The sequence below is a fragment of the Tenebrio molitor genome, chromosome X (genome assembly GCF_963966145.1).
Source record: "Tenebrio molitor chromosome X, icTenMoli1.1, whole genome shotgun sequence".
Classification (NCBI taxonomy): Eukaryota; Metazoa; Arthropoda; class Insecta; order Coleoptera; family Tenebrionidae; genus Tenebrio; species Tenebrio molitor.
In genome coordinates, this window is record NC_091055.1 from 6,011,686 (window position 1) to 6,037,837 (window position 26,152).

Here is a 26,152-nt window from a genome sequence, read left to right on the forward strand (position 1 = left end):
AGCTGGGACACCGCTTCCGGGGCCACGAACTCCACAACTTCCAAAAAGAAAGTTGCCGCGCTTCACCCACCAGAACTCGATTCCACCGGACGCATCTCGAATTTATCAAAGCGACTGGAATTTCGCGTAATGATCTTCGCTCTGGGGTTGAGTTAAGTTTCAAAAAAAAAGAAGTTGCTTAAACTGGTCCGGAGTTGGTGCACGACATTTCGAGGAGTTTCAAATGAACAGAAACTTCTGTGCTTGCGACTGCTTTTAAGCTAGTTATGGATAGAAAGCGGTGGTTTTATGAAATACTGTCGAGACTAGGATTCCAAAAAAGTTAACGCAAGTGTGAACATAATTTTATCCTTTATTTCAGGTTGAAGTGAAAATAGATTTAAAAAAATAAAATTGCGCTCTGTAACGGCATTTAAGCAGTTACGAGCTGGAAATACAGAAACCCTTCGCTAACTTTATAACTCCATAACTCCGTTCTATTGGACTGAATTCCTACATATTTAACTGAAATAACTGGAAGGACCGTTGTCCTGGGATATTAATAAGTAAATTAAGAATTCTCGTACGTCCAGGCAAAATTAAATTGAGGTAATCCACATCAATTGGCTTGGCGACTCAGTTTCAAATGTTATACTTTTAAGCTAGTTACTAACAAGAAACAAAAATAGTTTTTTAGAATTTACTTGAAAACTATGAAGGCTAGAATTAAATTTAGAAAATGGGAAATACGACTGATTGATATTTGTGGAATATTGCTGTTTACAATTTTTAAAAGAAACAAAGTAGGCGTTTTTGCTTTCAATAATTATTTTTTCGTTGGGGTAAATTGGAATGAACTATCTTGACAAGATTGGTCCAGAAAAAATAAAATTTATTCTTTATAACGTCATTTTATAACTAGTTCCGAACTTAAAGTACAGAAACCGATCTCTAACTTTGCTCGATAACTCAACTCCATTCACTGAGTTCCCACATACATATATAACTCAAATTCATCGGGAAATGGAAAAATAAAACAATTAGAATTATGTTTCTGAAAATATTAACACCCGGTAGTAAGGATATTTCTTAAATCTTGAAAAATCAAAACTAAACTTAATAAAATATGACTTAATGAGACGATTTTGCATAGGGTAAATAGAAGCACAAAAATAAATTTCTTGACAACTCCAGAGCAAAAGTGTTAATAGGACAACTTTCTTGACAACTCCAGAGCAAAAGTGTTAATGTTAGGTGAAAATTCATTGATTTTTTAAAGTACTTTTTTTTCACCAACTTGACTAGTTTTAACAACAATCGAAATCCAAAAAATATCAAATCAAATTTGGATAGATCAAAAGAACGAATTCTCGAACATGCACAAAATCTATTCCGATTGTCAAGATGAGTAATTTTAGATATATAAATGTTGTTGTTCTGTTACCATTTTTAGACTAATCAGAAATTAAAAAAATAGTAAGAATATGCTTTTCGTGTTCGTTTCTTGAGATACATAACGTGAAAACTTTTCAGTTTATACATACATATATCTAACTTGACATCTGTCAAAGGTAATCCCAAAATTTACAATCAATTAATGTTTTTTAAGACTTTGGCCAAACGAACACGAAAAACGTTATTCGCCCTGTTTTGCATCACTCGGCTAACGCCTCGTGCTTCAAACTTCGGCCTCATACCTGAAAAGTTAATGAAAAGTGATGAGACAGCGCTAGTCATATGAAAACAACTATTTTCGTAATTTTCTTAAACACTGTGACACCTGGATTAAAATAAATCGATTCAAATGAAGCATCTTGACAAGATGAATACAGCGTCGAATTTATTACAGCAAACACCGTGTTGGAGGAGATAAATACAACAGCTTCAAGTTTAAAAAATTGTCGAAAATTACTCTAACGCCTTTAGGTGAAACTAAATTAAAAAATAAATAAATTGAATTACATATTAAAATAAAGTTCTGCTTTACAAAGTCATTTAATCTGCAGTTACGAGGTCAAAATATAGAAACCCATTACTAACTTTAAAGCTCAATAACTCAAGTTTACTATACCACATTTCTACACATTTAACTGAAATAATTCATCAGGAAAACAAAAGAAAATCACCACTGCCATAATTGTTATGAAAATTAGCAAAATGGGAAAGTTTTGAAATCTGTCGTAGAAAGAATTCAAACAGAGAAAATACAGTTTTGTGCAATTTTCGCTAAAATCACCAAGTTTAGATTTAAAAATCAAATAAACAAAGCGTGTTAATTAGAAAAATCCAACCTTCAGTTCTGTGTCGTAAACAGTGTATTTAGAGAATTGTGACCGTCCAAACTTAAAAAAAATATATTTAGAAATTCTCGAATCTGTACTGAGTTTTTTTATAGTGAATTTAATTAAAAATGTGTTCTTGTTAAAGTATTACGACGAAGTAATATCAGAAAAAATCCAATTCAGACACTGCTCTTGTTACCAAAGTAAATGAATTCAAGAAGATGTCAATTGTATTTCACAATTTCTCAAAACTATTTCCTATCTCTATTAAATGTTAAAGTGAGGTAAATATGAAATAGTTTTGAGAAATAGTGAAATACAATTGACAAAAGAGGAAAACCAAAAGAAAAACAGTGTAATAAGCGGAAATCCTTCAAATCTGTGCTATCTAAAATCACATGATGACAAGACATTGCTTCTTCCTTTTTCGCCTTATTTGCACAAAACTAACATTGCTTATGCTCTCATTTTAAAAATCCTCGATTGTAAAGTGAAAGTGAATCGTTACGATCTCATTTAAAAAATTGACGTTATTTAAAATGAACCGATGTGGCAATGTTTAGCCTCCTCTCGTAACACTCTATTAGAGGATTCGAAATAATTTAGTGCAATCAAACCTACGTGCAATAAAATAAATTTCCGTAAAAAATCTTGTTTGCTTAAAATGCCAAACAAATAACACTAATCGACCTATATTTTTTTTTCTCATTACGAAAGAGTAAAAATAGAGAATTCCACTTAAAATTGAAAATTGAATTTCATACCCAACTGCATCGAATCAGTAAATGCAATTTTTATTTGGTGACCTTTATTAGTAAGACTTCTACTACAATATTATTACGTCGTTACTTCATCGTGATTATATTTGCTTCTGTACAGGTAGAATAATTTTGCAACAGTTCTGGTTTATTGATATTGGAGATCCTTCAATTCGTATAAAAATACTCTACACTGATAGAAAATTATTTAAAGCGGTATAAAAGCGAAAGGTTTTAAATCGCCACCGCATATGCCCTCAAGACGAACCGTACCTTTTGCAGATATGATACGTATCGTCCTGGGTTGTAAACATTTTATCTCGGTGCTGTACAAAACCTATTGAAACCCAGGTTACTGACGATCTTCGTACCGTATTTTGAATATTCGATATCTTTTATGTAGAAAAAGATGTAGCCTAGTTTTTGTTTCAATTTCGTAACGAACTAATCGATGTTAAAATGTAATCATCAATATTTCGAGACACAGATTTCGTTTAAGTGAAATGGATACATGATGATAAAAATACGAGATTTAAAAAAAAAAACGAAACAAAATATAAATTTTTCAACAACAGGATGATTCAGTGAGCTACTTATATTATTTATGTGCAGAATTGGGCAAGTTAATGTAAATTTTTGCTCACCAGTAATGTAGAAACATAATTTTAATTAATTTCGGTGCAAAATAAACATAGTCGTAGGCCTACGACTTTGGGTGAGTGAAAAAAGTAAACTTAATTAACTTAATTAATAAAAAAAACAGTTAAAGATAAATATTAAAAATCAAGCGAAGAAGTTTAACACAAATGCCTAAGTCGCGTTTGGCTTAAAATAATCCCCCGAGATAGAGATCAGTTTGCTATTCGCCACCCTCTTCAGCACAAACTCCTTTGAAAAGCTTTATACAGTAAAAGCACGAAAGAACCAGTTTGTCATCTTTATTAAAAGACACTCGACTGCGTTCCTATGGCAAATTAAAAGCACAGCTATAATGATCTTACCTTTCAGGATCTTTACTGACTTTGCCATCTTCGGAATTATTTATCGCTGGTACATTTTCGAATTCCACCGTCTTCCTCGGCGGCTCCACTGTCGCGGTGAGAAGAGGTCTTTGGGATAAGGACGGCGAATCCGTCGGTGTCGGGGAGGACGTTCCCGACGTCATTTTCGTATGGCAATGTTACCAGACTAAAGCATCTAAAAAAATAGATGCATTTCAGTGGATTATCGGGGAACTGGCAAAGAAGTTTGTGACAGGTGGATCTGAAACCGTGTCGCATGATATAAACCTTGACATTTTAAACATTCGCGATTCAACATTCCCGTTACGCTTGCGTTCTGCTGACATCTTCACATTTGCCAATCTGGTATGACAACCCACTAATTGCCCGATTGTCCCAAAATTACATAACACAAGCCGGGAAACTTACGACATGACACCACAATGGGAGTTACATTATGGTGGATGCGCCGGGTAAAGCACTCTAACCGGTGTTTCCGCCAGATATTACAACTGAAGTCTTCATCAAATATTAAAAGTGGGGTATAATTTCAATTGTAAATATTAATTTGGAGATGACTAAACCGCTTTTCTATATTCCTCGTTTTCTATAACTTGTGATGTACCCCAGTTGCCAGCTCAACTTTCACTTGAATTATTAAAATCGGTAGCTTTAAGACTCTCTGCGTTAATTTGTTTATACACTTTGATTTGAGAAACGGATGGCATTCCTCAAATGTAAATTGTAATCCGACTTGGGATTATTATAGCGACGAAACTGATGTTAGGTGTGAATTAATGTAGACGGCTTTTCACAAGGAGAGAATTATAATTCATTTATTCGTCTACAAGATGTGCTGCCAAAATGGATCAAGTCCAAGAATCCCATCAGTGTCAATGTCATTGTTTCATGAATCACCCATCACACTCTGCATTGTTCTCGGAAAAATTTACGCCACATTTATAAATAACAAATTCCCGATACCAAAATTTAATTTGACTACTTTAGGTGACACTTTCCGACCAATAACACGTAATGAAACGAAATTCTTTTTGCACTGACACTAGACTTTTTATTTGACACTCCACGTGATGTATGTGAACATTTTAAATTCCTGAGTACAGATTCGGAGATGAACGGCAGACGTTTTATTTATTTATCGCCGTATTTCGTTCCTAGATCGCATAATTTAACTTCCCAATTTAAAAGATAACGAAACCCTCGCGATGAAGAGTCAGCAGATACGAACAATACACACGACCAACAATTAGAATGATTCGTGAAAACAACACGCACTCCAGAAGTCAACGATCCAAACAACAACTCGAAATTTTGCAACACTTTCACAAACCGCATTATCCATATTTCCGCTTTAACACAACAAAAATTTTGCCGGAAATTGTTTTATGCCGGAATTAAGGAAGGTTGCGAATCCCATATAATTATATTGGATCGACGCTTTGAGATTTTATGACGCCTTCTATGGAGCTTTCAGCTTTATGAAATATTACGTGCAGTAGAATTTCAAATGAGTTCACTTTTACCACATGCACTTATGAATTTGCACACACTGGGGCATGTGCAACGATAAATTAATTAATAAGTCGGAAATCGTTAACAAAATAATTTATGAAAAAAAGAACGTTCCTCGACAGGTTCGGATATTAAGGTGTTTGAATTTAAATTGGTAAAATTAGCATAATGGTGACAGTCACGTGCTGCATCCAAGATTTGTCGTACTACAACAGATTTATTATTAATACGAATTTCGGGGATAAATTAAACTGTCACAGTTTTAATCCCAGCTCATTATGAATTAATTTCCAACACGGAAAGATAATGAATGTGATCATTTTCCCCGATTTAAAATTTTATTTTATACGTTTAAAAAATTTAATGTCTCTTCGGTAATTATAAAAATGAGTGGTCTTTTATCGAGGCATAAAAACAGGACTTACGTTGTAAGGATTAATGTAACGGCCAAAGTAGAAAGTTCTATAAACTCCGATCGTAATGCACTTAAAGTTTGAGCACTTCATTCGATCCCTTATAAATTAAATTTACCGGCAAATTTCGATTTTGATCTGACGTATGTTTTAAAAAGAAATCTTTACTGCACCACGACTTATTTTTGTGAAGGGCGTATCCGTGTGTGATTCTTTCTGTCCAGTTCAAACAACCGAAATAATAATTAAAATTTTACAAAAGTTGAATATAAAGGGAATTGTAAAACACTTCTTATTTAGTACCGTTCCTTTTAATCAAGGAATCTAAATCCTTTGATATTTTTTTACAGCATCTTGCAAACGGACAATTTAACGCTACCGAAGGACCCTCTTTCACCGCTTATTTTTTGCCTTAAGTACCATTTAGTAAATCCATAGTATAAAATGTTGATAAATATCAAAGGTGACAAGAATAATCTTCGTGGTAAACCTGTTCCGTGCTTGAATATTAAATGCATCCTAGCATTTATCCTAGGCTTAAGATCCGTTCCTGCTGTACACAACAAATGTGTGTGTGTGTTGTTGTCCTGTTCAGAGCAATTATTTACGAGGAACGGAGGAACAATAATCTAAGCAGATCAGTTCAGATTTCTAATTACAGTTCTGCATTTTACAACATTTCGGAGGTCTGCCTGCGCAAATTCTCTTTTGATATTATTAAAACAAAATCGATAAAGGAGGCTGGCCAAGTATCACTGTACAGCAGTCCAAGCAAATATCTTGTTTCGTCTTTATATCTCATCGAGAAATAATCGATACTTTGCAGATCTCTAGATCGGAAGATACAGTTATCAGAACCGAATCTGAACGACGGCAAAACAGCGTAACGTGCTGCACTAATGAGATCTAATAAAGTCGAAACCGACCTAGAAGCAAGTTGTTCGGGTGAACGGCCTTCCACATCGATTTCCTTTTTCAAAAGTAAAATTGCACTGTAGAGGTTTGAGCTGATGGAGTGGTAAATTGGGATGTTGGACATGTCTGTAAGTTTTCCGGAGAAAGACGCGCTTTTGCATTACTGAAAATCGTCTATAATTCATCTGCTAACTCAGAGATGGCGCTCAGCCACACGCCCTCGTTAATAAATCAGAACCTACTCTGATCAAGGTTCGCTTACACATAGTGTGAAAATTTGGAATTCGGGTATAGATACGCCTAGGTACAACTCTCACAATAAATATCAGAAATGACAGATATTACCCATGCAGAGACGAAAGTCGCGTGATTTATAAAGTTTCGGAGATGTAATTAAGGTATCCCGAAACGAACACGTCGAGAATTCATCTCATTGTTTGTATTTAGAACTCTTTCAAGTAAGTCCAGTGTTTATGCCTAACACCTTTTGAAGTTAAAATAGCTTTTCACATTTAAAATTCGTCTCTGCGCTATTTTTCTATGATGTTACGGTTTCATCAGCGTGTTGGATCGAATTAAAGATGATTTTTAAAATTCGCCCCCGGTTTAATTTTTCACGCAGCAATAAACAAATCTAGAGCGCGCATTTCTGTAATTTTATAGCAACTTGGGAAATCAAAACAAAAAGATACATAGACGGTAAACATTTCATAAAATCGCAACAACCATAACGTAATTTTATAGAGAATGCTGTAAAAATTGCATTGTCTATGGTTTTATTTTATGATAAGCGCGGAATAATAGATTTGTTAGAGACAATAAAATCATCTGAGGATAATGCAAAGTGTGCGACCAACACTGATCTGCATTTTATTTGCGAGTAGTTTATGTAAAATCCAATTTTTAAAACAAACGTTGGGGCCCATTGTGTTTGCGTTTCAGACCCCGCATTAGCAATAACGTATGCTCAAAGCATCTTAAAGCCTTATGCGTATTACTTAAATTCGAACAAAGCGCCCTGTGCTTTCATAAATATCCAAATTTAATTACAACCGCTTTCTCTCGGCAATCCGACAGATGCATAATTAAAAATTGCAGGAACAACGTGTTATGCTTAATTTATTTGAGAGAACGAGAAATCAAACAAAAGGCTTGTTCCAAGCGACACATCACAAATGAAAGCAAAATCGAAAATATTTCTGTTAGCTTCGTGTTCAGAACTAAATAATGAAGGAAAATGAGTTGTGAAGATAAATTACGTAAATCTTTGATAAATTTAGGATAAGAAATAGTTAATTACAAGTATACATTAACGGAACGAAGTGTTAAGAAAATAATAAACTGCTCGCCACTTTATAAATCAACTAAATTAGTTGAGAGAGTACGAACTGTCTGCACCACGATTTTCAATTTCGATTTGTCTTCTATTGACAAGGAAAATTCCCCCGATTTCCTCCTTTTCAAATAATAGTCATTCGAGGGGCAACGTTATAAATAGAGGTCATTATCAGATTCCTAAAGCACAAATTGTAACGAGGAAGTTAGCGATTTTAATGAATTACTACCGAGTGATTTTCACAATTTTTTGAGGAAATTAACGTTGTCATGACAAGCGAGTTCGCTACAGCGTAAACGTGCACAGACGAAAAATGAGCAAAAATACAGCAACGGTAATTAAAGAGCTTTAGATGATGATCGGTGATCATTATTTTAACGATGTTATGACACAACATCATAAGCTTGTCAATCATCAGACTTTCTGCAAGTCTCTACGAAAGAATAAAGTAATAAAACGATTCCCATTAATCCCTGGGTTCTGATTGATATTTTTAGAAAATAAACAACGCCACTGCAGTTCAATTTTAATAAGGAAATTGAATAAGGTCCGAATAAATTCGCGGATTTTAATTTATGGCTTTGATTTCACGCTCAATATCTGCCGATTACTTTTGGTACAGGCATTTGTAAGTTTCGAGAGAAGTGGATCAAGGCTTGAAAAATATTTGTTTTAGCTCAACTTTTCGGAAAATGCAGCTGATCAATTAATCACAGTGGTCAAAAATTGATCGAATTATCTGTCTGTTCATGTCGGCTAGATGATCGATTGAGTAACTATTTTTAGAAACATGAAATCGCATTATTCGCACAACCATGATGCTGCTCATTTTGAAAATAGCAACTTGACTCGTAACACACGATGAAAATAATTCTGGCGGGTTATTTTTCGAAAGTGTAAGTTTTCAGTAAGTAACCAATTTGCAAATAAAACTGAACGGAGCTTTATAACGGTCGCAATTGAAACATGGTTTGTTGTTAGAAAATAAACAAACGTTCCTTTACGGATTCAAGTTTCGTCTATTCGTGTATGAGATACACTACTTGTGAAATACAACGCGACTTGGTTGCTGTCACAGTTCCAAAAACCTGAAACAGGTGGGTTCTGTCGGTTTCTGTTATTGTAATAATGAAAATTATTGACAGTTTCCCTATTGAAATTCTAGTTCAGTTACTCAACCCGCAACCATTTGAGTTTCATCGACGCCCAATTTATAAACTGATAGAGATAATTAATTGAGTAAACGGATACTCTTTTGCATAAACTATTTTCATGACGCATATCATTATTAAAATTAGACCAATATCCGAAAATCATAAACTATTGTTCCTACCTAACGTACAAATAAAAATCGTCCACTCAACTAATACGTTTCGTCAAAGTGACATTAACAAGATTCCCAATTTTAGTAACAACGAGATCTGTTGCTGATTTATAGACACTGACGCAGTTACAAGACGAAAGAGGGTAACTGACTGAACATAATCTCACTAGAATCAATTTCATTTCTCTCAAATTGTCTGCACCACCGGATAATCTGTTCATAAAAAATATTCACAAATTAGAATTTGCACTGAACGACAAACAACTAAAACTTCAATCATTATTTACGATAGTCTGACGTTCATTTAATTGTTACCATAGAAAGGCTTTGTTTTCCTTGCATTCAACTTCCACAACAATGTAATTGCATGTCATTGTCAGGAAATCGAGTTCAATAATAAATATTTCTTTCTTTTGCCTTGTTTCTAAATGTCAGCTGCGGTGACAATACATTTTTCTAACAAAATCATACCATTACCCAATTATCAATAACGTAGTCTCCGGGAACAAACATTTGAGATTCTACAAACCGTTCGTCGAATTCTGTTTTCTACGTTGCCAGTGACTAATTGGAAACCTAGGACTATCAATTAATATTACTAATGAAGGTGATATTTGCTTCGTTGGTTGAGTAGTTCGCTAGAGCAATTCACCTTTATCCCAACGGATTGCAATTTTTATCTCGTTAATGTCTACCAAATAATTTAGAACACGAGTGTACCAAATTTTGCAGAAAAGTTGACGACGATACCGAACGAGAAAGCCAACAGGTTTTTATTTTTTCCTCGATGGTGCCAAATTTTCTCTACGAGGAGTGTTAAACGACTTATGTCCAAAAAGCTGTGAGAGCGTGACACATGTTTCACATACGCTCAAAATAATTTGGAACAATTCGTCGAATATCTGTCAGCTTTCATCTCCAAAAATACGATTTTATCGACAAAATGCGAATAACAAAAACACAAAAGAGGAAATGTAATTTTTATAAGATTACTCACTCGTTCGACCGGATGTTTTGTTGGATCACATTTGGCTGATCATCAATAATGACAATGTTGAACAGTGCCGTTACCCTTCGGCCAGTATTACTAGACATTCTTATAAATCTTGATGAACATCTTTTGCTGGAGATAACTTTCGTCGTTTGGCAAATATATGGTGCGAAGACCCCGGGGAAATTGCAATAAAGTTAAAACAACTTCTGTCAATTAAGTCGATTTGTTTTGAAAAAAGAAATTCCACGGATAATCAAACGAAAAAATCGTGATCGTGGTTTTGGAAGTCGTATAAAGAATAGTTACGGTTACGCTCCTGGTATATAAAATTTATTACCGCGTCTTGCCTCGCTTACAACAAAATTATATAAAACAACAGCTGTTCCACAGTTCTTTAAATGTCTGTTGTCTATTTTACGGTGCTATTTTAGAGAGAGAGCGTTAGCTTTAGTTTTAAATTAATTCTAAGAAGACAAAATATTTGTAGTAAAACACAGTGTAATCACTTCGTTTACAGCCGAGACCGTTTTTAAAATACGGCAAATAATGTTATAAACTTTAAACATATAGTAACATAAAGAATGATTACAAAAATAATCACAAAGGCTGAATCGCTGGCAGAAGTTCCTTGAACTAAACGAACGTTTAATCCGGTTAAATTTTCTTTTGTAAGTCAATTATTACGTGAAACTCAGTGTGAACACTCCCGGTTCTCGCAACAAAATTTCTCAGTGAATAATTACGTATTCTGTAATGAAAATTCAATTAAGCAGGAATCACTCGGTAGTGAAATTTATGAAATAAGTTAAAGGCACATTACGTACAGGATTAATGGTCTGTCGTGAGCTTGCGTTTGGTAATTTTTCCAAAAGAGAAATAAAATACGGAAAGGTCGTCATAATCGAGAGAAGCAGATAGAGTGCAGTAGTTAGCTTGTTGATGAGTTAAATTTGTTTATTTACGGTAAGGCGGTCTAAAATTAGTAAGTATTTGTTACACGAAAATAACTGAATGTTCTAGACGATAAGACAAGACAATAAACACATGTAGAGTTTAAAAACAACACTAATTAATAATAAATGCCCTAAAGCTGAACGGAAGCTGCGGATGTAACGGAAAAGCTCGCCACCTAAGCATTATCGATCACAATGCAACGTCTGAAATATTTTACATTTATAAATCTTTGTAAAATATGGAGGAGATGATAAAATGTATGCGAGAAATTTCAGGTTTTGTTAGCCGTAGTAGAGTTATTGATTATTTAAATGGGGCAAATTGAGTTAAATCACTCGAAAAAAGGTCGGTGATTCAACATTAGCCGTGTAACGTCTGAGACAGTGCATTCGCATAAAATACAATGTAAAAGAAAAATGTTGAAGATTTTTCTGAATAACGAAATATTACAGATAGAGTGTAGCAACGTCGCCAAAATGTCGGAGGGCTTTGGCCCGTTGCCAAATTCTCCTTCCTCGACACCCCTCACACACTGTAAAACTGAAACCCCTTGGAGAAAACGAAATATCAACATATGAATTTATTTCGTCAAAATTGAAAATGTACGTTTCGCATTAAATTGTGAAAATGAACATGTTAAGATCGTTCCACGAGGAATGTTTCGTCAACGGAAACATGTTTCCACAAAAACTGGCGCAAATTTATTATGTAAATTAAAATTAAAGCCTGGGGCTTCCGCTGATCCATTCATTTAACTCGAACTTACACAAATGTAGTATTTAAATGAAATCACATTTCTCGAGAAACTTCTTTTACGAAGGCATTAAATGTTGCAGTAAAAACTGACACTATGTTCGATTCGAACTAATAAAATTCTTTCCAGTGCACTTTTCTTACAATTCCCGTAAATTTGTAGACTTAATAATCGCGCGGACTTGCAAAAATGTGCCAACTATTTTCACGTCAGAAGGAATTTTCTGAATTAAATTTAAGGCGCTGCTTTAGCAATATCGATTGACATCAACTCCAATGTTAACTAATAGTTTGGTACGACATCAAATTAACTTTACTACATGGCCGCTAAATTTACTGGAGATATTCCAATATTAAGGGAGGAATATTCACATTAAAATTTCTCGACTTCATAAAAGAAAAGATTTCGAGTTCTTACGTCGGAAATGTTTTCAGAAATCACAATTCAAATGTTTACCAAACAAAAACAGCCACACCCGTTCTTTTACTACTAACAACATAGCTCACTTATTGAATAAAAGAAATTCTAAACAAACGAAAACAAAATATGTAGTCGAATCGCAAGATAGAAAATATTCTGTTGGAATTACGTTTTAGTTAAAATCATTTTCGACCCTTTTGTAAATAATAAATGTTGGTATTATAGGGGTTGGTGCAATAATGTACTATTCGCCAGGCATTAGCCAGTAATAGGATGGATAATTAGGAACGTCTTGCTTATATGCACCACAATCTATTCATGAGTTTTCCACCGGCGGATATTATGTGCTCTTCTATTCATAGAAATTTAAAAATTAATAAATCCCATTTGTTTGCGGACCCATCATTGAAGATGATTTTGAGTGAAGGGTGAAATTTTGCCCAATCATAATTCAAATGATCCATAAATATACACCACGTCCACATCCCAACATGTCCAGTTAGAAAAAATTTTCTTTTGCAATTTGGTGCCTAGATTCGAACCGACGAGAAACAAATTTAATTGTGTTCATCCGTGAGGGATCGTTAATAATTTTTCCCGCAGCGAAGGACAAAAGATAAAATTTAACCACGATCTGAAAACGTACATTTTCCAATTCAATAATGATTCGAGGTGGAAATAAAAGAGCAGTGGTCCTGTAACAGATGCCGAATACTGGTTGATCGATTGGACCACATGTCATAAATCACACGAGTTAAGAGCGTAAATTCCCCAATTCTGAACAATTCGTTTCTGGTTTCAGGTTAACAAAGCTCAATCAACTCATCGCCACAAAAGTCACAAAAACATCAGTTATACCGTCATGAAAAAGTCAAACGTTTTCATTTTGGAATAGCTCGTTATCCATAAATTACACGTTTCGGGATATCGTTACTGTGGCAGTCTAAATTCTGTGAAAAATTAAGAGAATTACTCGATACGAACGAAACAGAAAATGTTCGGATTCAGCAGTGGAGTTTTTGGAAATACGGACGGTCTTTGCTGATGAAGGGTAAAATCGGGTCGTAATAAATTAAGAGACATAATGACGAGGGATAAAAAGATTTTGGGCTTACATGTTAGAACCTGTGGCAATTTAATTTGGAGCCGAAGCGAGAAAGACAATTAATCATTGTTTAGAGAAACATTTCTTTCAGCTAAAATAGGGTGTTCACTTGAGTGTTATGGCCGATTTCCCAAATTTAGTCATTAGGTGTTGCGTGCTATAATTAATTCGACAAATCTAAAACAATGGCGAATCGATAGTTTAACTAGGTTGAAAATTAATTGCATTTTCCTGTTCGCGCTTATCACACACTTTTCCAACAACTTCTAAATCTGTAAATGTGAGAACAAAAGACACACGGAATGTGATAACATTAATAAAGTTTTACGAGTTGGCGAGTTGTCGAAAATAAAATTTCATAATGGTGTTGAGATACCTACAGTTGACGAAACATTCCCTCAGAATGTATTTTTAGTACCACCACGGTAGTCTAGTCGTTCCTGTTTTTAAATTGCATAACCACATTCTGTCCGTCCCTGAATCACACATTTGTGATGCAAATAATTATATGCGGTCAAACAACTCGGGAAGAAGCTCTGTCTCATTAGTTTTACATTTTCGACACGGAGTAAGTTTATTTTTAAAAATTGTAAACACTAGAGAGTAAAATAACAAAATAAAACCGATCGAAATGATATCATTATTAGTAGTTATTTAATAATAAAACTTGTCCACATTTGTGGTTAAAGTTTTGAAGTTGGGAAAATGTTATTTATTAGAACAGCGTCGCAGTATTCGAGGAGGTGCTCTTCAGAAGACTCCCTTTGTAGAACCTGTAAAAGAGTAATTTTAAAGTAATGGCGAACCGCTCATTAAGGGTCTCACCATTGATTACTGTATACAATCTTTTACGATGTTTTGTAACACCACGGAGCCTCACAAAATGAATATCGTTAAAGATATTTCCTAGCAGCAACAACTTCAAAGTTTGCCTTTTAATAACAATTCCGTTCTGACATTACACAGTTATCGAATTTTTTATGGTCTTATTTACATGTACCACCCAAAGAAGTTAATGTCGGACCGCGCCATTTTTACAAAACGTGAAGTAAAATGTCTGCAGGACTTGAACAAACTTTATGAGAAATTCAGGCGGTCTTGTTGGAAAATGAGGGTCAAACTGATATTGGTTTGTTTCTGTTGAAAAAGTTCTCTTTCATCGTGACCCTTTTACGATAGTGATCCATTGTAAAACAAATCGTTTGATTTTATCTTCCTTTCTAAACTACGGTCCACAAATACGTTCTTTCTAATAAAACCATATCAGAACTAAGCAAACTGACGCCACCTATTTTCTATTCGTAATTCGGCAACATGAACAACGAAAAAGTCTCTCTGCGAAGACAAGATTCGTCTCTAAAACTATCGCCAACTTTCTGCATATCAAATTAACCCTTTACAAAGGTGCCGTCACGATCGGCAAGCCTAACCCGAAATCCACACTTCAATCATTTATTCAAACAGAGTGGTCATTCCTGTCAAAATACGTAATCGAAATTTTGTGTTGCCGTAATAATTAATAACGAGAATTTGTGACTCGCCGTGTAGGGTCGAACACGTCGAAATTATTAAAACGCCCCTGGTGACAGTCGCGTCGATACCCTTCCTTTATTAAATTAAACTTTCGTCTCATATTTTGTTTTTTACGAGGCACCTTTATGAAAATTGCTTCCAAATGAGAAGCGGACACCACGTGATCTTGTAGTGTGCACGTTCGCACGTAAGTATGCCCCGCCCCGTCCACTTCGTATCTGACAACAATTCGGAAATCGCTGATGCTTCCGATTTTTTTTTTATATCAGACGTTAGTGCGACGATTTTGTAAGTTAAGACATCGTTTCAGTTGAAACAATTTTTCAATCACCAACGTGAGGATTTCTAAAGAGCGTATCATTGAAATTTCCGAGAATATAAAATCGCGAACTGACATTTCAGAATTCAGCGTATCAACGCGATTATTTTTTAAACGCAATAACAGATATTACTTGTGATGTACCAGATGATTTTTTAAATTTTCTGCATTACGATGCAATGTAGTCATGGCCGGTTTGATGTGAAATTTAAAAAATCACCCGAATGCGAGAAAGTTTTTGAACAATCAACACATCATGCAGTTGGTAAGAGACGTTATGATGGGGTTAATTAGTGTTAATATTGTTAAAGTGCTTAAACCCGGCAAAAATGGTAGTAGGCTGGAGGGTAGAAAAAATCTGGGAGAAAGTTTATGATTGTTTGGAAGTCGTGGCGTGAGTAAAGTTTTTAAGTTTGTAGAGCAGTAGCAAACTGTAATAAGGTGGATACTGGGGAGGTAAACAGAGAGATGAGATTGGCGGCCGAAGAAACTACAGGATTCACCTTTTAAGTTTTCATGAGTATTGTAAGGGAGCGGCAATAACAGAAGAGTAAAAAATCTTGATTATATCCGGCATAATCCTCTAACTAGTAAATAAATCACCAGATCTGGAGGAACGTGATAACTCGAAGAACGGACGGTATAAACATAACGTTTTGGCACTGACTTTCCGCACCGGTCACCGCCGATACTAACATTACTAATGTTAAAATCCTCACAGGACGCGCATCCTTCACACTGCACAGTCTCCGCTTTTCCGAACTGCCTCCGCTTCAAATCGCAGTTTACTATAATTTCACTTAACCGTAATTTACAATGTGAAGGCATTTCATTACATCTGCGGCATTCCCATTTTATTATTTATCTCTTCTACGGCCGAATTACGTAACTCTGCTCGAAAACGTTACGATTCCTAAGTTCCATTTCACTTTGCGCGCTGATTCGCCGAGCAACATGCGAAATCTTGCCAGCACAATTACCTAAATAATTCATCCCGGCTCGCCAAAATTAAAATTATAACTCAATTCCACATCTCCACACCCGAATTTGACTTCATTATTTATACAGAAATTCCGCCCCGCAGCAATATCGCACGCGGTTCTTCTTGATCAATGAACCAGAATCAGACACTGCATATTTTTAATATCATCATCCCGGTTCGAGAATTTCTCGAACGCAACCATTTATACATTCATAAACTCGCTCTACCGCTCCCGACACTTCACAATTGACCTTTCGACCGCCGCCAGATATACAGCCGATTCTAACGAGACAGATGACGGCCAAGAATGGACTAGATCTATTTATCTTCTCTTGAAATGTCGCATTATTTCGGAAAATAAACCACCAACACCGACCGATACCTAATACATCAATTAACCACCACTCTACGTGACGTCTCATTAATTTTTTTAAATAACCACCTTCTTAAACATCACATACAATCCCAGAACAATCACATAAGGAAACAACTCGAGATATCCATGGTTTTTTTCTTTTTAAAACATGACTTAAAAGTTTTGAGTAAGATTAAGATGCTGGATTTACCTTAACATTATTAACATTCACCAGATACTAGCAGCGTTTTAATTTTCCTAAAATACCCAATAAAAACACAAAATTTGTAGCTCTTCCGTGTTTTACCACATAAATTTGTAAAACGACTACAACCTAACTGTATTTTCATGTTATTACCATAATAAAAATGATACCGAATAAATTTCGCTTGCGGTCTACCTGTTTTATATTATTTTCCCAAAGCTTTAATTATTTATTTCAGTCGATAGTCTCCAATTAGCTAAAACTGAAATATTCATTTATTAATAACTTTAACAAAAATAAAATTTGTGCATTCCAAGTATTAATAATTAAAAACATATAAACTAGGGTGGCTATGACTTTGACAGTGTCAGATTTTTTGTATCTTTGCTAACTCAGCTAATAAACGTCAAACAACTGCACTGTTAATCAAATTTTAACGCAAAAAAAAATGGTTTTTACTTCAGAACATAAAAGATTCATCATTGAATCTTATTTTCATAATGGTGTTTTCAATAACGGAGAATGGACATACAGCGCTGTTGCCTGTTTGGCTGAATTTTGGCAAAAATTTACAAATTTAAATTGAAACAGGTATAGGCAACCAAAAGTACTTCCATGTATCCAGAGCATCTGAACGTCTAGAGTTTGACATACCTCCAAAATCTCAAAAGCTTCTTTGATCTAAATAATTGTTGATTGCACGGTATCATATGATTAAAAAAAAACATCAAGGTTACCTATAACAAACAAAAGTCAGTGCCTTCGCTAAATTCTTATTTGAAACGGCATTACTGTCATTTAGTATTCTAAAGGGTAAGATTGTTTTTTACAATTTTCACAAGATTTTAGATAGGTACTATGGCGGACAAAAAATTTTGAACGATCAAATTTTGGCATATCAAAAAATGTCAATGTAAGCTGCCCTTTACTGTTATTATGACGTTTATAAATTAAGTCGAAAAATTGACAGTTTGAAGTAAACATCTCTCAAGTTTATAATAATAATTTAGTGATAGAATGCCAGCCGTATCTGAATTTACTAAAGCCAAAATAGTAACCCTTCATCAGAGGGGTATGTCGTATGGGCAAATTTCGACGAATTTGGGGTTATCGAAGGGCACTATCCATGCCATTATGCGGAAGTGGGAACACACTGGGACGGTGGTTCGGCGTCCAGGTTCTGGAAGAAGGCGGGTGTTTTCCGTGGAACAGAACGCGGCACCCCCGAACTATCATCGAAATCTGTGCCTGTCCATGAGGAATAGATTGCTCTTGGTTGTAGAACAAAATGGGGCAATGATCAAATATTGACTTCTTCAGTTTTAGTTGTAAAGTTTTTTTATTTTAAACTTTTAATTTTATGTTTAATAAATAAATTATAATTTGTTAGTATTGTGGATTGATCTGTACTTTGAATTTTTTGATATTTGCGTACCAAAATACAACCTGTTGGGTCTTTCTGTCTTGACGTAAATAGAACTAAATTTGGTTTCATCTATGATGAAGACATTCCTGATTTTGTGTTGATGCTAAACCTCTAAGAACTAGATAGGTACGTATCTACATTCTACACCACTCGATAGCCTAGGGGCTGCAGCGACTTTCGCAATTTCGACGGCAAAGACGAAACGATTAAGATTCATCCACGTTCACCATTCGTGAGCCGACTTAGGCACACCAAAATTTTTGTGTTAATCTATGATTGACTAATCTGTCACTGGTGACATGACAAAAAAGGCAAAAATAAAAAATGAGGTTAGTTGACCTGGTTGACCATAAAGCCAGTTTTACATTTATATGTCAAAGGAATAACAAGTCGTTCAAAATTTTTTGTCCGCCATAGTACCTATAAAATGGACGAAAAATAATTAGTGAGTTACTTTTCCAATTTAATTATTCATATTTTTACAGAATGTCTAAAAGGTACAGAAGAGATAAATAATGATAACTTGATGAAGGAAAAATCATATTGTTTAGATCGTGCGTTGTATAATATTTTAATGGCTGCTTTAGTTAGTGAAGTAAGTTAAATAAATTGAAGGGTATTTTTTAAATCCAATCAGTGTTTAAGAAGATTTATTTTGTCTGCATTTGACGTGGCTCGTGAGATTCAAATAATTGCAAGACGTATATAATACCCAAGATATTGAAATAAAATTGTAAATTCTCATTTGGAATGTCATTATTGTCATTACTCTTACTTTATTAGGCAGTAAACAATAACACTATGTTTTACAATTTTCACAAGATGGTTTTCACTTTAGGCTATACAAAAATTATTCTTGATCGTACTTTATGATGGACAAGTGACGTTTCTGAAGGGAGTATGTAACTACATGTTTACAAAAAACATAGCACCGAGACATTGAGATTTGTTTTTCATTGGTATATTATACAACGTGTCTCAGAAATAAGTACATTACTTTTTACCAGTGACAGATCTCGTCAAGAACAACAAAATTGTTATGTACCATTTTTTCAAAATACATACAATTTTCATTTCAGTATTTTACCTCCTCATAAATTAACGAGCTGTCTATTGTCTAGTTATCTGACCCAATGACAATGACTGTGAAATATCAGTTTTTGTAAAATCGGTGTAAAACATTGTTTTTAGAATAAAGTTTTTTCGCTCCGCGGCCGAGGTAGAGAGAAGAGAATTAGTTAGTGTTTTCCGACTCTACAAGGCAGGTGTTGACGTGTTGGTTCTGTGATTTAAGCTAAAATTTTGTGAAAATGGTGTGTTTATTTTCGAATGATGAATACATAGATATTGTGTAGCGTATGGTGAAGCGTGCGGGAGTGCTCCTCGAGCTCAGAGAATTTCCATGCAACTTCTTCTTGTGGGGGATACATGAATGACTTCGATCCCAATTGATTTAATTGAAGTTTTAAGAGAACAGGTGGAAAATACTGCCACAACAATTCGCAGTAACAGAGGTACATATGTTGAAAAGAGTGGAAAAATAATTTTGTCGGTGCCTTCATTATTGTATTGACAATAACGGGGGTCACTCTGAACACTTCGTGTAATAATTAGTGATTACTGATTACTCTGATTACTTCATGGGAATTCCTACGGATTAATACACTAAGTTTAGGAGACATTTTCTCATTCTCTTAGGTATGGGTGATTCATTAGGGTCAGTTTAAAATTTGTATTATTAAAATTGTTTTCGTTTAATATCTACCATTTGATTCTCTTTTTTCTCTTCCACCCTTATCATTATAGGTCACAATATCGGGCGCAGCAGTTAGCCGTTGTGTATAAGTTAGCAAAAAGTAAAAGTTCTTGCATTTGTTTTTTCTTCTTCGCTTATCAGCATTACCGAAGCAAATAATCCCAAATAATCCCCATAGGCGGGTAACGAAATTTGTGCCAAATCTTTCAATAATTTTATAACTTCAAGGTTTAGGGAAAAATATATTTAAATATAGGTATTGTTCCTATTAACGAGTTCTATTGCCAGTTAAAATTAATGTACTTATTATTTCTGAGACACGTTGTATACAAAACATGGAATTATATTTACAAAACCAATTTGTAAAACAAACGTAGGAATAACGATGAAAAGGATATTTATAAAGTCGTTAAATTTTATCATTCATATTCATACTGGCAAAGCGACTAATTCATCTTCCGTTTTATTTTTAACACACAATCGAAGACTTCATTTATCAACAAGTGTTTGCGCTATTAACTACACTAATTAATTATTAACTTCTACCAAAACCTTTGTTTGTACACAGTTTGTTAAACTTTTCGGATCTCTTCGAGCGAGACCCTGATGTACATAACAATCGCGATGATGTCAATCTTAATATCTAAGAAATTTCTGCTTCCCAAGCTTTCACAATTTTCTGCGTTCCAGAAACTTCGAGATTAACATTAATTTGAATATTATTGAATACCTCCGGATCACAAAAATTGCCTTCAATAATAAGTAATAAGTTGTACCGAGGTAAACCAAGGTCTTTTTCGAAACGCAAACATTCCTTCACCAAATTACGTTTATATTAAACCGTTTCGCTCGTCTCAAACACCTTCTTTAATATTTGAACGTATAAAAAATCAGCTTCGAATCCGAACATTTTTTACTAGTGGTTGGTTGGCTGCCACACTTTAAATTTTATGAGCCGTTGTAGGCCTCGTTTCGAGTCGAAATTATCCTAGAGTAGAAATCGAATTTCATGAACTCCTGTCAACCGTTTGATCAGCTATTTGATAGGATGGCAAACACTTCAATAGACGGCACGATCAATATACCTAGTGTCTCGTAAAATAGAAAATGGAGTCTAACGTCAGCTAATAAGTGTTTTAATTTAAAATTCAAAAATCTTTGGTGACAGAGGCGACGAATCATGTCAAAAACATGCTACGAGATGACCAACCAATCTATCGTCGACTGAGATCATTCTGCCAGTTTGTCACTTGTTCGCAGTCCGTAAAAAATTGATCTGCATCCTAATCCTAAACCGACTATTGACAGTGGATGTGGTTCACTGACCCATATATTATACCTCGTATAGTGTTGGTTCCGGTTTTCCCAACAGATTCCTTGCTCTCTCCCTATATCACATACATCTTTATTTTAAAGCTCCTAAATTTTCGTTTTTTGTAATGGAAACTTTATTGCGATAGCTTTTATATAAAAGTATTTTATTTACAATTTTCACACAAAAACACATCTCGATAACCAGCATCACAATTTTTACGGGTAAACAAGACATAAATTAAACTAATTGCACTAATTATTTTGTTTATATTTTCATTAAATATGAAACGAAATCATTCTGATGTCACAATCTAAAATATTTGAAAAATTACGTTATCGATGGCCTGCAGAACGAGCCCCCAGAAACGAAAAGTCATACTCCTAAACGTTTTTTTAATGGATTTTATTTTGAAGACCTTTCGAATAAATAAAACGCTCATTTGCGCAACACGTTTTGCCAAAGCAAATAAAACTTGCAAGATAATAAGCTTTCAATATTTTGACGCGATGAACCACGTAACCAATGACAACAACTGAGACAATATGTTTCACAACAACACAACTGTCGTCGCCGTATCATCCGATATTTCATCAAGTGTGGAAATTATTGACCATACGGTTCGATTCAATTTTTCACAAAAATAGCGCGACTGCGTTACGTTGTCGACTGAGGCGCAAAGTAATGATGTCCTGATGATGTCAATCTTGACACGCGAAACACGCCGAGGCAAAATACAATCAATGCACCATACACATATTTACTTCTAGTTGGAATAAGTTTTCAATCCTGACTAATAACGCTTCGAAACTGTCATCACGAGCATTTTTCGGGTTTTAGATAAACGTTACGATTAAAATAACGCAAACATTTGTAGACCAGTGTAATTTTGGTTTCGGATTAGTGGTTGGCTTTTCTTCAAATGCTGGTATAACGATGATTAAAATTTTCGTCGTGGGAAAAATTTTCTCTTTTATTGTTTCGGTTCTTTCATCAAGTTCTGTTTGTGTCTCTCGATTTTGTAAGGGACACCGAACGTAAAATCGGAGGGCCCTGTTTGTAGCTGACTTATTTTTAGAAATAAAATCGTTGGTCCAATCGAATAAAAAAAGTAAATCCGTCGAGGATTTGTCCCGAAACAAGCGAAAATCTATATTTCCGGTGGCCCAATATTTAATAACGTAACGATAACAGATGTAAAATAATTAATGCGACCGTCACCATAATCTGACACGAATTAATATAAATTTTGTATTCGCGAAAAAATTGACGTTATCCTGCGGGTTCAAGTATAGTGGGCGGCGCTGTAATTAATGTCGTGTCGGAAAGAACCCGCTTAAAGAAATCAATCAAAATAAACCGGTGCAACAGTATTAGCAATTTTCGAGAAGGTTCCCCTGGCAAGGTCATTATTTTAGCTTGAAGTTATTTGTACATCATGTCCAGTGCGTTCGAGATTTAATTAGTTGGTGATGTCGTCAGAAGTTACCAGTCCGGCGATTGTACTTTTTTGGTAGATAATAAGTTGTGTGCAATTGTTATCGGCGAGATTCTCACGACCGCATCGTTCTTTCAAAGTCCGTCATCCTCGAGTGATTAATTTATCAATCGCTATTCCGAAAAAATAGAGATGACTGAACTTTGTGCCACATAATGGATCCTGCGGTCCACAAATACTATGTTTTTATCAGTACACAAATTTCACAACCGTATTTCTGAGAAATTGCAGTAATGTTAAGAGAATTGTTTCACAATTTTTGCACAATGTTTCGGGCCAAATAACACGAAAACATTTCAAATATCACATTTATTATTGTAATGACAATGACAACAATACTTTAAAATCACCTAACGTCATAATAGAAAAATAATTTTATTAACCCTGCTTCGTTTTACAGACAACTTAATTAACGTCTCTCACTCATTTATACATCACTCTTAAAATTTATTTAATGATATGTAAATAACTCACTAAAACAGAACAAAACGCACAGGAAAGTTTTATTAAGTCTATTAATACTTATATCCTATAATTACATAGTCAATAATTTAATTGATTACATCAGATGTGATGAAACGTTACGTGAAATAAATCGAATTTTGTAAAAAAAAATATATAAAAAAATACAGATCGATGATTTTTTGACAAGTGATTCATGCACCAGTGAGGAGTGGCAGAACAACGACTTAATTATGTGCCACTAATTACCTAAATAGCTAAAATTTGTTTTGATGATGTTAGTAATTTGTCAATACATGAAAATATGACGTGTGAACTTTCCTTTACTTACATGAAATTAAGTTAATTGTTAGTAAATTTTTCATAAATAAGCATGACTAGACATATATTCGGGGTAACGTGAAGTAAGTACGGCGCTAAGCCTTTGTAAAAACCTCTCATGCGTTCATACTTCCACGTCCTTTTGATGCAATCCCATGTCCCATCGTACGTGTGATGTTGATCTTGGAGGCGTGCTCTTATCACCTGATATGGGTAGGTGGCGGCAGCCGCGATCAACTTCGAAATGGCGGCAAAAGTCAAGTATTCGCCAGCAGTCTGTTCGGAAAAAAATTCAAACTTACGCCATCTGACGTGCGATTCGTGCTTACCAATTTATTGTCGAATGGAATTCCTCTGTAGATATTGTAAAACGTTTTCATTTCTTCGTATGTCATAAACTGGAGAGCTCCGTGGGTAACACCAAACATCCCAGGAATAAAACCCTACAAATATCATATAAGGAATCCCTATTCCCTAACTACAGTTCAACGGAACTGAGTTGCGTTTCTTGATTCAACTGACCCTATATAAACCCCGTACACCTTCTGTTCTATATATTTTAACTAACGCATCTGTCATTCCGTTATAACATTCTCTAGTGGACAAGGTAGCTTCTGGTCCATATTGCAAACACAGCCTAGTTTTCACCACCCAGATCGGATTGGTAACTAACAACGTCAGTACGCCGGCCTCGGCCGCCGCCAGCATATGCAGACTTGGTCCTAATGGATACTGACTATCGCCAGCCTGAATCCAATTTTTAATAGTATTGTAACTGAAAACCAAATTTTATGAAACCCACAGCGGAATCTTGTCGAAAAATGTTCTACTCATTTCAAAAACTCTATTTCCAAACGACGTATAATTATTGTAAATTGCTTCAGACATTAATGCCAAACGACTTTGATAACTTAAACAAGTGTCCAGATCTGATAACTAATCGTGACCCCACACACAAACAAAGGATTTCAAGAGGAAAAGTTTCATTTTTATTATCAATCGGTCACAATGTGTGCACTTTGAAAAAAACGAAAAAGAACCACATGATAAAGATGTTAGAAACGGTCGTCCTTGGCATTTCACGTTGTGACACAAATTTAAACTTACAAGATAATCAACAATCAGACTTACAACAGAAAGTAGCATCCCCAGGCACTTCCTGAGCCCCAAACGTTTGGAGCCACCCCTCTATAGAGACCTTTAACACCTTCCTGTTTAACAATCGTGTAAAATGCGCTTGTTAAACTACTGTACTGAGGAATTGTCGTCCTGCCGTCGCATACTGACAAAACAAACACAAGGGTTGCATCGTACTCTTTTTAAATGTTTACGTTACTAACCTGCAAACCTAATTTTCATTAAATCTAATGGATGTAATATGAGTGTCGAAATGGCGCCCCCTGAGATTCCTGCTATGAGGTGTTCGTATTTGATGTGATTGAGGAATGATAAAGTGGTTTTGGGAGACGCCGAAGGGTTCTTCATTGTGGATGATTTCAGTTGTAGAGTTCCTGGTTCAGATGCTTCAATGATGAAAACGTCAACATCTTGCACTTTCACTGCGAACACAAGACATCTTACTGGCGAATTGGTCATTTTCTCGGAAAAAAAATAATTGAAGGTTATGTAATTTTGTTAATGAATTGCACCATTTCCTTGTAAGAAAAAATTTGGAAAACGACTCACGTGGATTTATTAGTAAATTGTGTTATAAACACATTATTTACTTTTTATTCAATGAATGCCACAAAGAAAATTCCATCTAGAAGCACGATCACACTCACACACAACCTACCGACCAACAACTACTGAGCTGCCACTACCGTGTCGTAATCGTTAACCGTAGCCGTACCGTAAGGCGTAAACCGGCGCAGAGCAGTAAATACTCTACCACCTCTTTGAAATATCAAACATGTAAAGTCTGGAAAACTATAAAATTTAGACGTAAGACGAACACATTACGATTGAACAGGGGGGGAATTGTTTTTAATTACTGCAAAATAATGTTACGAAAAAATGATGACGTAAAAACATACGTTTTTCGAAAAACAGTTTAGATATGCAACCCTGTTTACACATATGTGTAAGAGGTGTTGTCGTTTAAAATTGAAAATTTTCGTGTTCATTTAAAATTAAAGCGTGTAGAGGTTATTCTCATCCTGGTTAATCTTGAATAAGAAACTTCCTCTATAAATATTTCAGTTTTGTTGCCAAT

At 34.9% G+C, this 26,152-nt stretch overlaps 2 protein-coding genes across 8 annotated transcripts in view; both read right to left on the bottom strand.

Annotated features, from left to right (window-relative positions):
* The window catches only part of LOC138139795 (potassium voltage-gated channel subfamily KQT member 1-like), a 44,543-nt gene extending 28,209 nt beyond the window's left edge, over positions 1 to 16,334 (bottom strand). For 2 of the 6 annotated variants that reach the window (XM_069060285.1, XM_069060287.1), the window contains exons 1-2: positions 16,124 to 16,334; positions 4,021 to 4,216 (exon numbers count right to left, since the gene is read on the bottom strand). In XM_069060285.1, coding sequence (XP_068916386.1) covers positions 4,021 to 4,184 — 164 coding nt within the window. In that variant the 5' untranslated portion in view covers positions 4,185 to 4,216; positions 16,124 to 16,334. Of the gene's footprint in view, positions 1 to 4,020; positions 4,217 to 9,550; positions 9,776 to 16,123 lie in introns of those variants that run through there. The other 4 variants (XM_069060284.1, XM_069060281.1, XM_069060286.1 and 1 more) reach the window with 4 other exon arrangements.
* A 7,114-nt stretch (positions 16,335 to 23,448) lies between these two features.
* Positions 23,449 to 26,022, bottom strand: LOC138140063 (solute carrier family 25 member 32). 2 transcript variants are annotated; one of them, XM_069060760.1, is made up of 6 exons: positions 25,665 to 26,022; positions 25,278 to 25,496; positions 25,069 to 25,219; positions 24,460 to 24,712; positions 24,267 to 24,380; positions 23,449 to 24,213 (listed from the first exon to the last, which is right to left on the bottom strand). In XM_069060760.1, coding segments are annotated over exons 1-6 (993 nt in total). In that variant the 5' UTR covers positions 25,666 to 26,022; the 3' UTR covers positions 23,449 to 23,958. The 2 variants fall into 2 exon arrangements, with proteins under 2 accessions (XP_068916861.1, XP_068916862.1); XM_069060761.1 differs by having other exon boundaries at positions 25,624 to 26,006.
* Between the last annotated feature and the right edge of the window lie 130 nt (positions 26,023 to 26,152).

What these genes read in the sequence shown, in the direction of transcription:
- LOC138140063 (XM_069060760.1), bottom strand. An exon ending in TGGGGATGCTACTTTCTGTT is followed by an intron (nt 24,713 to 25,068) that starts GTAAGTCTGATT and finishes TTTGGTTTTCAG; the next exon opens with TTACAATACTATTAAAAATT. An exon ending in TTCCATTCGACAATAAATTG is followed by an intron (nt 24,214 to 24,266) that starts GTAAGCACGAAT and finishes TTTTCCGAACAG; the next exon opens with ACTGCTGGCGAATACTTGAC.